General features: G+C 41.9%; 2 protein-coding genes across 2 annotated transcripts in view; one reads left to right on the top strand and one right to left on the bottom strand.

Annotated features, from left to right (window-relative positions):
• Positions 1 to 2,051, top strand: part of VPS35 (VPS35 retromer complex component) — a 27,205-nt gene extending 25,154 nt beyond the window's left edge. Inside the window, exon 17 of the mRNA XM_032998036.2 lies at positions 1,158 to 2,051. Within this exon, the coding sequence (XP_032853927.2) occupies positions 1,158 to 1,337 (180 nt within the window). The 3' untranslated portion in view covers positions 1,338 to 2,051. The remainder of the gene's footprint in view (positions 1 to 1,157) is intronic.
• On the bottom strand, positions 1,713 to 8,243 carry LOC104355645 (histamine H3 receptor-like). Its single transcript, XM_032997973.2, has 3 exons — positions 7,988 to 8,243; positions 7,742 to 7,908; positions 1,713 to 5,427 (listed from the first exon to the last, which is right to left on the bottom strand). Exons 1-3 carry the CDS (start codon positions 8,241 to 8,243, stop codon positions 4,543 to 4,545), a joined length of 1,308 nt encoding a protein of 435 aa, XP_032853864.2. The 3' UTR covers positions 1,713 to 4,542.
• Between the last annotated feature and the right edge of the window lie 2,456 nt (positions 8,244 to 10,699).

Raw genomic sequence — 10,699 nt, forward strand, 5'->3', positions numbered from 1 at the left:
TTGGCCTTGTTGAACTTCATGAGGTTTGCATGGGCCCACCTCTCTAGCTTGTCCAGGTCCCTCGGGATGGCATCCTTTCCCTCCAGAGTGTCAGTGCATGCCACAGATTGGTGTCATAGGTGAACTTGCTGAGGGTGTGCTCAATGCCACAGTCCATGTCTCCGACAAAGATGTTAAACAGGGCCAGTCCCAACACCAACCCCTGAGGAACACCACTCATCACTGCTCTCCACTTAGTATGTACATAAGGGAAAGAAAATTCTTAGAGGTGTTTGACATCACTGCTGAGCGTGCCACAAATGGTTGGTGTAAACTTTAATTTCAAGAAATGAATGTGACCTCTCATGTACCAGTTTAAATTCTACATCTGAAATCTGAGATGGTTATCTCATACTAGTTATCTGCTAACAGAAAATGTAAACTTACCCTGTTCGAAAAAGCTGCTTGATCAAGTAGAGATCAACATTCTATCTGATGTTATCAGTTGATCAAGAGCACACATTAATGAATACTATGTAGTTCTGAGAGAATGTCTAAAGAGATTTTAGGATTTGCTGACTTGACTGTACAACTGAACTGGCTTCCCACTATAGTAGTACTTTAGTATGGGAGATGCTGTATCTGATGGAGATGAAAATAGAACTTCGAATTTCAAAGCACTTGACAGATCAGAAAACAATCTGAGATACAGTGGTGGTCTGTGTAGTGCTGGACAACACCATAGGCAGCTGTACTTTCCTAGGTAATGACTTGGTCATTAAGAATATCTTTAAATCTGATATTACCATCCTGACTGACTTCTACAGGAAAGATTATGTAGACAGTCTGATTATGTGCTTTACTTGTTTAAAGTTTTTTATAAATTTATATTGAATAGACCAGAGAGAAATTATGTGGTTGAAGTTAAAGCAATCAGGTTAATGATTTCAGTTCTTCACGTTTGCTAGGATGGGGGGAATTCCCATAGAACTCTGAAATCTGAATGGTCCTATGAGGAACAAGAAGAGGCAGCCTCCAACACTTTGCATGCAGTCTTATCAATATTTCTAAGAACTGTCCAAATACCAACAGTTTAGAGACAAGTCCGCTGAAACTAATGTCTGTACACTTATACAGGTCTTGTTGATGACTTCTCTTCTGTTTACATTCTCCTGTAGGTGACAATTCAGGTTTTGAATCAGCTTATACAGAAGATAAGAGAGGATCTCCCAAACCTTGAATCTACTGAAGAAACAGAACAAATTAACAAACATTTTCACAACACACTGGAGCACTTGCGTCTGAGGAGGGAATCACCAGAATCTGAGGGGCCAATTTATGAAGGTCTTGTTCTTTAGGAAGATACACACTGTACTTATTTCTTTTCATTTACATACCATGTTTTTTTAAGATAGATTCATAGGTTGTGCCTTTCAGAAATGTCAAGTTAGCATTCATGTGTTCAGTCTAGCACTTCAAACACTTGTGTTGAGTACTCTAACAAATTTGAAAGGTTGGACCAGCAACTACAGGTTTTGTCAGTTAGCATGGCTGAAATTTTCTTTGAAATCCATGTGACATGGTAGGGCTCTTCCAGTTCTTATTTCTCTTCTGTCTGTTCACTGTTGCTTCTGTAGCACTAGAGTTCTAAACTGGCAGTGACTGTCATCAGAAACTGTATCTGATCCTTACAGAGCATCAGATTTTTGGGATTATTGTATGTCAGATTCTGCTTGTGCTTTTCTTTTAATGCAAGTTAAGACTAAGTGTAATATTTTTCCCTAAAAACTAGAATATATTAATGCATGTTTGGAGAGTTTTAAAGTACCATGTTCAAAAACAGAAGTTATATTTTGCATATTAAGGCTCTGTGACATTCAGTGAGGGCCAGTACTGTGCACAGGGCATATTTATCAAGATAATTTTGTTCCAAATAGTATAAAAATAGAGAAATTGCAATCTATATAGATATGTATAACCTTCATTACTGTAAATTTAGGGGAAAATGCATTACACAAGTTTACTCAGTATCATGATTTTGCACCAGTGAAACAATAAAGTTGCTATTAACACCTGTTGTTTCATGTCTTTTCAGAGCCCACTTTTGAACCCAATGCTAATGTTGAACCTTCTGATAAACGCAAAAGAACTTCTGTTTTGTAGGGTCAGGAGAATCAAGGCATAGTTAAACTGGACAAGCTGAGAGGCTGATAGCATTTCTAATGTAGAAGTTTATAATTCAAAACCAGTATTTTTCCAAATGATGCTGAGGTGATGTGTGTTCACGTTTCAGAAAGATTTTATTAAATATCTTAAGAGTGGTGGAGAATCCTACTGGATTGTAGGTTTGTGCTAGAGTGAATTAAATGACAAAGCTGTAGGAAAATGAGCAGTAGAGCAATTGCCAGTGGCAACTCCTGTGAAGACTGATCTAGTCTGTAGGTTAATGCCAGTTGCTGAAAGCTTTGAAATGTCTGTTTTACCTTAACTGAATGTAATGTTCTAAAGCTAACTGGTTGAACTTCCTTACTCCTTGAGTTGACCACTGTTGTGAAAATTGTCCTGGCTTGATTGGATGGTAAATGAGACCTTGGTGGGAGTGTCCAATAATTTAGTGCTACCTGTTTTCTTAAAAAGGCAAATATGATCCTAGGAAACAAGAATTATGGAGTAGACAACAATTAGGTCATTGATCTACAGATGCGTAAGTCTGGCTTGGAAGGGAGGAGAAATGGGGAAAAAATCTAATGGTTTTACTTGCCCGGTGGTATAATTAATGCTGTTTAAAAAAATCTTAATGTTGTTCTGTATCTGTTGATGCTGTTCCTCTTAGGAGAACTGTTAAGCTGATTTTGTTACAAAACATCTGGAGCAGAGCATGATGATCGTGTTCATGTACATACATTCATATAGTAGGGATGTGCCCTCCTAGTTTACTATATTTGCTAACCATGTTTGTTTTTAATCTTCAAGGTCAGTCCTTGTAACTTAAGAATTGTCTTTGAATAGTGGTTTTGAAGTTTCAACTGCAGTTACCCAAATGTTATAGGCTAGTGCTTTTTCCCATGTACCACTTGTTAAGGTTAGAAAAATGAGTCTTCCACAATTCTTAATTACTTTTATTGAAATTTTACAAAGTAAATGTTTTCAAAATACTGTCTGTAAACATTGAGATAACTGTACTAACATTCATTTTGGCTGTGGCAATGGACAACTACAGCTGTTCAATAGCTATCACTCTTGTCAGCAAAGTGTCTGTTAAGCTATGTAAAAAAATATTTGTGATGGTGGGATTCAACTTGTATTACTAGTGATATTCAAATCAATACCTCGTGAGACAAATGTAGTCAAAACTTAGGATCTAGCTGTGTGAGCTCCTTGTGGCAGAGGCAGAATGGCAGAAAGAGTATGTAGTTGTTTACGTTCTTGTTTTTCACTCATGGTCAGTAGCAAGGCTGTACATTTTAAGACTTTCTTGAGTCATGCTATCCATGGTGCATGACTTTGAAAATGTCTAAACATTTCAAGTAATACTTTTTTTGACCACTGATGACTGGATGTATAGATTCAATCATTGTGGTAGGGGAAAACATTTTTTTTTTTTTTTCCTTTCAGAACTAGCCAGAACGTTAGAAACCTTTTAAAAATTACTCCAAGGGAAGTTTACATAAAGCTCTGTCTATAGCAAGATCTGTCTGTCATAGATCTCATAGACTAATTATGCTTATTTATGCTTATATTCTGTACTTAGAGCAACAGATAGAGACAGGACCTGTCAGTCCTGTAAGGAGTAGAGGTTTGACTTGAGTCATAGCTGAGGGAAGAAACTCATGGTGAAACTCTTCCAGTGTATAAACTCTCAGTTCTTTTATCTCCTATCACAAAGCTCAAAACCCTTTTATATTCCTGTCCCTGAACTTGATTCTACTAAAAGTTCTCTCATTTCTCAGTCACCTTTTCCAGTCAAATCAGTGCTACCTTCTCAGCTTCTCTGGTAACCTGACTGTTCTGGTGCCTGTTGTCCCATGCTTTTCCTGGACACCAGTAGTTAGTTTTTTGCGTTGGTCACAATCTTGTCAGGCTTACCTCTTCAGTGTGTGTGGGGAAGCATGCTATGCTTAAAAGCAGGGACCCTTGGTGTCTTAGAGTGGGTTTGGGGGTAAAATAGTAACAGGTCCAAGGGTAACACTTGATGAAATTCCTTACCAGTGATATTTACAGTTATTAAAAGTGAGTGAGCCTGAACCCTTAATTATTGGCTGTGAATATTGTATTCTCTTTTCAGCACTTTACACTAGTGCACTATTACCAGAAAATACCTGTTGGCATAATTTTCCAAAGAACTTCGAGAAATTTTCTTTCTTTTCATTGCTGTGATTTCTCTAGCTGCATGGATTACTGTATTTATACATTCATAAATATCTACACTTGTATCTACTTACCAGTATTCCATAAACTACCCAGTGCACATTGCACTTAATACTTGCAGGTGAATACTAGCCAGTTCACTGCTCCCACTGAAAGCAAGATGTACTAATTGTCAGCCTTCATACTTCCTTTTTTTCACATAAAAACATGAGGATGAATTTTGGCTTTTCCTGGACACAGGAGTTTTATAAAGGCTTTCCTAAAGCTTATGTGACACAGTGGGTATAGAACAGGGTTAATGGCTGAATTCGCCCACAGAAGCCAAAATGAAGTCTCATAGAGGGAATGCTGCACACAGTGCCCATGGCAAGCTGCTCTGATGATCATCAAAAGCGTATATGGAGCCCAACACAAACCAAACACACATACAATAATTGCTAAAGACTTTGCTACTCTTTTGTCCCGGGAAAGTCTAAATCTATTTGACATAGTGTTAGCAATGTCCACTCTGCTGGTGGCATTGCATATGCTTTCTGTAGTTTTGTAGAAACCATTCCTAAGAGGCTTGGTCTCAACTTCTACCTGAAGTGGTGGAAGGTCTTGACCGACATTCAGATTTAATGACCGATGGTTAAGCTTATGTAGGCTGAACCTTGAAGCCCTTTTTGGGGGAGAAAGCCTGCTTGCACTCTTCTCATGTTTGTGTCTTTTAGCAGGTTTTACAAAAAATACAGTGTGTTCCCTTTTTGTCCCCTGGAAATGCATTTCACAGTCCTCTTGACCAGGTGGTAGGTTTTCATTTCTGAGGGATGTGCGTTTCCTGATGTTGAGGTAAATACTTAAGTTAAAGTATGTAACAGTGATGAAAGGTGTAAAGAATTCAATAGTAGAGGCAATCATCAGGAAATACCAGTTGTAAAAGAACTCTGCATGACATTCTCCTTCAGGGAGAATGCTCTTTTGGGCAATGTGCTCCCAACTAAGAATGGCTGGACCATAGAGAAGAAAAGCAGCAATCCATACAGTGATCATCTTCAGTATTGCATTTCTGGTCATCCCTTTCTGAGCCCTGTAACTGACCTGAGAGAGAGAAAAGTTAGGTCATATACATTACTAGTGTCTGAAACAGCTACATGGGTACCTTGGAATATGGCCCCCTCTGTCACTTGTAAGGACTGATAATATACTAGGGATGAGGGTTATATCAAACTTATTGGTACCACAGAAAGGCTATTTCTGAAATATCCGTTCCAACAGACATTATCAAGGTGACTGCATATGTTCTGAGAACTTGCATTGGATCTTAAAAGCTAGAAAACGAAGGCTTTTCCAAAGCAAATAACCACTGTTATTAACTTGAATTGGTTATTACCAGTTGCTTACATAGTTAATTGCATTAGCTGTTTTGCCAGTCTGCAGAATGTCTAAATCCATGGGCCATCAAAATTCACTGATGTATAATTTTTAAATAATTTAATGTAAAATACATAAAAGGATCTGAATTCATAGAACACCCATGCAAGTTCTTTCTGCTCTGTAGAGAGAGCGCCTTTTTCTTCTTAATGTGAAAATCACACACACACAAAAATTAATGCATAACAGCTTTTATTTCTGTTTGATATCCTTAATTTCATTATTTTATTAACTATTTGCAGAACTCTGATCTGCAGTTGAGATGTATAGATGGAGTCTTGTGGTCTGCTAAGTGCTTTACATGAAAAGTAACTAACTTCCCTTATTTAGAAAGTAGAGAAGTTAAGGTGCCAAAAAAAAAAAAAGTGCTAAGTATGTCAATAATACTGAGTCTGTAAATTGTGTCAGGAGTAGAATTCAGTAGAATCTTAAGATCACCTGCTTCTCAGTATTCTAATTCCTTGGTGTACTGAACAATATTCATATAGTGAATTGGAATTCAGTATACATGTCTACAGTGGTTATAAACTCGTTTGGAATATGAATTCCTCAAGCTTGAATTCTGTATAGGATTCATGTTTATTGCCCCGGTCTGTGGATTTTGATCTCCCAAGCCAACGCTGTTCGGGTAGAATACCCACACACCTGAGGAGTCCTGAGTTTGTCTGAATTGGGTTTGATTTTGCAGTCCTTGACAAAGCTACTGATGATTTCAGGAGCAGTCTTGTAGGATGATTACCATTTTCATTGAGATAGAGAATAATTTAGAACTTTATATATTTCCTGTTCATATGTTCTTATACTGCCCTAACCCAACAGGCAGCTTCTGTACTCTTGCCTGGGGAGGGATTTTTATATGGAGGATTAATTTGAAGTACTTTCAAGTGGCCAATTTTTTTCACTTACTATGACCAGTTTCCATTTCTGTTTCTGAAACCATCCAGTCTATATATTTATACTATGTGTGTAGTCACAAGAGTTTGATTATGAAAGCAAAATTCATGGCTAATTGAGAACCTAGAAAATAAAGGAATTGTAAGTGTTGACTAAGAATTAATCTGTTCATTTCTCCCTCTTCACAAGAAGCTGGTAAAACCCTAAGTTGCATGCCAACTGTTCAAGTGATCATGTAGTCTCTTTTTACTGTTTCTCAAAAAAAAAAGTACCATTGTCTCTAAGTGTGATTTAGAATGAACAATTAAGCTAAATTAATGTTTTAAGTAAATGTAGCTGGAACAGAGGGCTGAAGAATAACCAAAAAGTGTGTGTAGAATATTGAAACCTATTAGCAGGTGTAAAATGTGTTATTTTGGCACCCTCCAAAATGCTTCAAGGCAGTATGGTCTATCTAGGTGAAAATTAAGTTAGCTTTTGATTTCACAGTGTAGTTACTCCTTTTTTGATAACCAACATGCATGACTGAGACAAAGCTCTAGCTATTTCTGTGGCTGTTAAATGGAAATAGCATTTGCATCCTTTGAAATATGTTAATTTGTACTCTGCCACTTTTGAACCATACAGAGCTGTATACACCTACCTAATTCTCCCTGAGTTTGGTAGCCACTGCAAGGACATCTCTCTCTGCCTTGTGCTGCAGGTGGGATGTAGCTGGCCAGGTGTGGGTGATCAGTTGTGTTCTGAGGGAGATGCTCTGTTTCAGCTGGGTAATACTTTTTAAGCTTATCCAAGGTGGGGCAGGGGAGGACATAAGTACACCTTGTTCCCTCTACCCCTCTAGCTGGAACAGCAGCATATACATTGTGCCTGTTTCTGAAACAGTACCTCTTGTGAGAAGCAAATGTTTTTTCTGCCGTAGCTGATCACTCCCAGAACTATTTCCAGGACTGAGGGGAACTGGCTCACTTTCCCCTGTCTCCTGTGGTGTTTGAGTGAGCTGCAAGGTGGTGGGGAGTCGGGTGACCTAAGCAAGCCCTCCTGGAGCCCCTATGCCCACCCTCAGGACCACTTGCCCAGCCCTTACCGCTTTGGTGTCAGAGGTGAACCTGTCGAAGCTGATAAGGACGATGTTAAAGACAGAGGCGGTGCACACCAGGTAGTCTACCACCAGCCACAGCTTACACCAGCCCCTGCCGAGTCTCCACTCGCCCGTCAGCACGTAGGGGATGTAGAGGGGGATGCAGAAGCCGCCTGCGGACAGAGCTCGGCGGTGACACCCGCAGCGCCGCGGACCTCAACGCGCCGCCCCTCCCGCCGCCCCGCAACTCACCCACCAGCAGGTCGGCGACGGCCAGGTTGAGGAAGAAGAAGTTGCCCTGCGTGCGGAGGCTCCGGTCCACCGCGAACGCCAGAATGACCAGGACATTGCCCAACACCGTGGCCAGCACCAGCAGCCCCATCAGCGCCGCCAGCAGCGCGGCGGGGCCGGCGGCGAAGGGCCCCCCGCGCTGCCCGTCCGCCGCGCAGGCGTTGCCCGCCGCCCGCGGACTGCCGGAGTGGTTGAGCCAGGGCACGTCCTGGCCCATGGCTCCCGCCGGAGAGCCCGCAGCGCTGCCCGGCCCCGCGCCGCCGCTGGCGCCGCCCCTGCCCCGCCGCAGCCCCCGCCGGGCGGAGGGCGGGGCCGGGCGCGGCACGGCGGAGCGGCTCGGCACAGCCCGCCCGGTGCTGGGACGGCGCCGGAATGGCAAAAGTTTCCGGAGTTCTGGCTCGGGTGGGAGAGCGCCGTTCCCGCTGCCCGCAGGCTGGCTCCCTCGTCAGCCCGTTCTGTGAAGCGCCGCGAAGTAATTCCAGCGGCCGCCGCCGGCTCTGAACGGCTCTCCCCCTTTTCTCCTCACAGGCTGTCGCTGGCGAGGTAGTCGCAGCTGCCTGCCTTGTCTCCACGGCTCATGCCTTGTATCATATCTGCAGGTCTGTGCTATGGCCCGTGGGACCCTCAAGTGCTCTTTGCTTTCTGCCATGTCTGCTGCCCTTTCTGCCCCCTTTCGCCCGGGCGTTTGGCCGCGCGGCACCCAGTGGTGTGGCGATGGGCTGGGCAGCCATCTTGTGCCTCTGGGGGAGGCCGCGGCCTGCAGCTTCGTGGGGTGGATGAGGCTGCGGCTGCCTCAGCCATCCCATCTGTGGGAGCACTGATGGGCCTGACTACACGTTTTCACAAAACTTGCAGGAACGCAGTTTTTCTGAGATCTCTCGTTCTAAAACTGGCAGTGGACTTTGACAGTATTTTGAAGTGCCTTGTGACGATGTCGGAGAGCCAGTTTTGTCACAGAGAAGGCACATCTATTCCAGAAATCAAACACGTGAACAGCCAGAGAGGGCTAAGACTTCTTTCAGCTTCTGGCAAAACAGCTGATGCAGTGCTGGGGACGAGTGGGACACAGTGACCCCCTGAATGAGCTGCAAAGGCTGCTGAAGTCTGTCAAAAATGGAGAGTAATTTAAGAGAGGAAATGTGGTCTACTCTCATGGTTTGGCTCCCTGCATTCACCATCTGCATTAAAATATGAGGCCCACTGATGGTCTTTGCCTTCCTTTCTGTGAGAGTTTCTTCGAGACTGTAAGCAGTTTGGGACCTGCTGCCTTCAAAAAGAATGCAGAACTTGCTCATATTCTCTTAATTCAGCCAATGTTTCGCATGCAGTAAACTTTTATAAAAGATTTGTATAAATCTGCAGTTTGAAATAAATTTAGAAGCAGCTACAGCAACTTTCTAGAGGGAGCTATTCAAAGGAACATCAGGTAAGACAAAAACAGCTTAACTTGTCTATTATTTGTCTGTGGTTGAGCATGTTTTCTTAGGGTAACAGTGGACTGGACTTTTCCCCCAGTGGGAAGCATCAATCCTTTGTCTTTGTTGAAAGTACAAATTCCAGGCCAGGTAATCCCTTTAAATCAGTAGCTCCCCAGAGGAGATTTTGCAGTTTACACTGCTAATGATACGGCCTCTCTATTTATGGCAGTCCAAAGATAGAAATGGCAGCTGCATGTCTAATGTGTATGAGCAATATATTCTTTTTACATGGTCCCGTATAATTATCTTCCTAAAGCAAATAAGTAAAGCACACAAAGAAAAAGTGATAGGAACACTGAAGCCTTAGCTTATTACCCCAGTGATTATTGTTATTCCCTAATTTGGGGTCTCATTTTCACTTCCCTTTGAGCCCAACTGACAGTTTTCCATTCACTTTAGTTTGGGCAGGATCAAGCTTGTTGATAATTACTGCTATCTGATTGTGCTGTGGAACATAAAAGATGAAAGAGGCAGCCAAGAGACACAAGAAAAAAATATCTCAATCACCAGGAAAACATGGGATAATTCATCTATTCTTTCACAAATAATTACTATATTCTTTACCTCCTCTAAGGTAATTTTACAGCAGCTCAGTGAGTTTGCAGCATGTATACTTGTATACTGTATTTGAAGCAGCTTTTGTAGTGTATTACCTCCTGGCAGATAGTGAGATTCTCAGTAAGTCCCATAATAACCACCTTTACTGTCTTCTGATGCTCCTTTATTCTGCTTTGTCAAGGCATGATGACAGCAACTCTGAACAAAAAGCATGAACCATCAGTCCGTGAGGCTGCACTCTGGGGACTTATTGTTGAATGCTGTACTAATGCTGTCTGGAGATGTTTGCAGACAGCAAATTCAAGTGTGCACTAGGTGGACAGCACTCTCAGAACAGCAGGTTTTACAAATCCAGACTTCAAGCATTTTCTTCTTCCCTGAAAAAATGATTTTTTTGACGTCCCCTGAGTCACTATGTGACTTGTGTTGATTTTGTTTTAAGAACATTAATTATTGGGGGAATAGCTTTTCTTCACTTCAAAATATATGTTGTAGTGGTATAGATATATGCACACACTGAGAAAAAAAACAGGAACAGGAAAGAGAAGAGAGCAATACCTCATCAGCCCCATTGTCTGAGCAGTCTGTCCTGGAGGGAGAACACTGACAAATGGATCCTTGCAGGATTAAGTAAAAG

This window comes from Tyto alba, unplaced genomic scaffold, assembly GCF_018691265.1.
Source record: "Tyto alba isolate M040663 unplaced genomic scaffold, T.alba_DEE_v4.0 Super-Scaffold_26, whole genome shotgun sequence".
In the NCBI taxonomy this organism is placed as follows: domain Eukaryota; kingdom Metazoa; phylum Chordata; class Aves; order Strigiformes; family Tytonidae; genus Tyto; species Tyto alba.

Coding starts and splice junctions, on each gene's coding strand:
- LOC104355645 (XM_032997973.2), bottom strand. CDS start 8,243: ATGGGCCAGGACGTGCCCTGGCTCAACCACTCCGGCAGTCCGCGGGCG. Junction 7,909..7,987: donor CGTCGCCGACCTGCTGGTGG/GTGAGTTGCGGG, acceptor CTCTGTCCGCAG/GCGGCTTCTGCATCCCCCTC. Junction 5,428..7,741: donor TCACCTCTGACACCAAAGCG/GTAAGGGCTGGG, acceptor TCTCTCTCTCAG/GTCAGTTACAGGGCTCAGAA.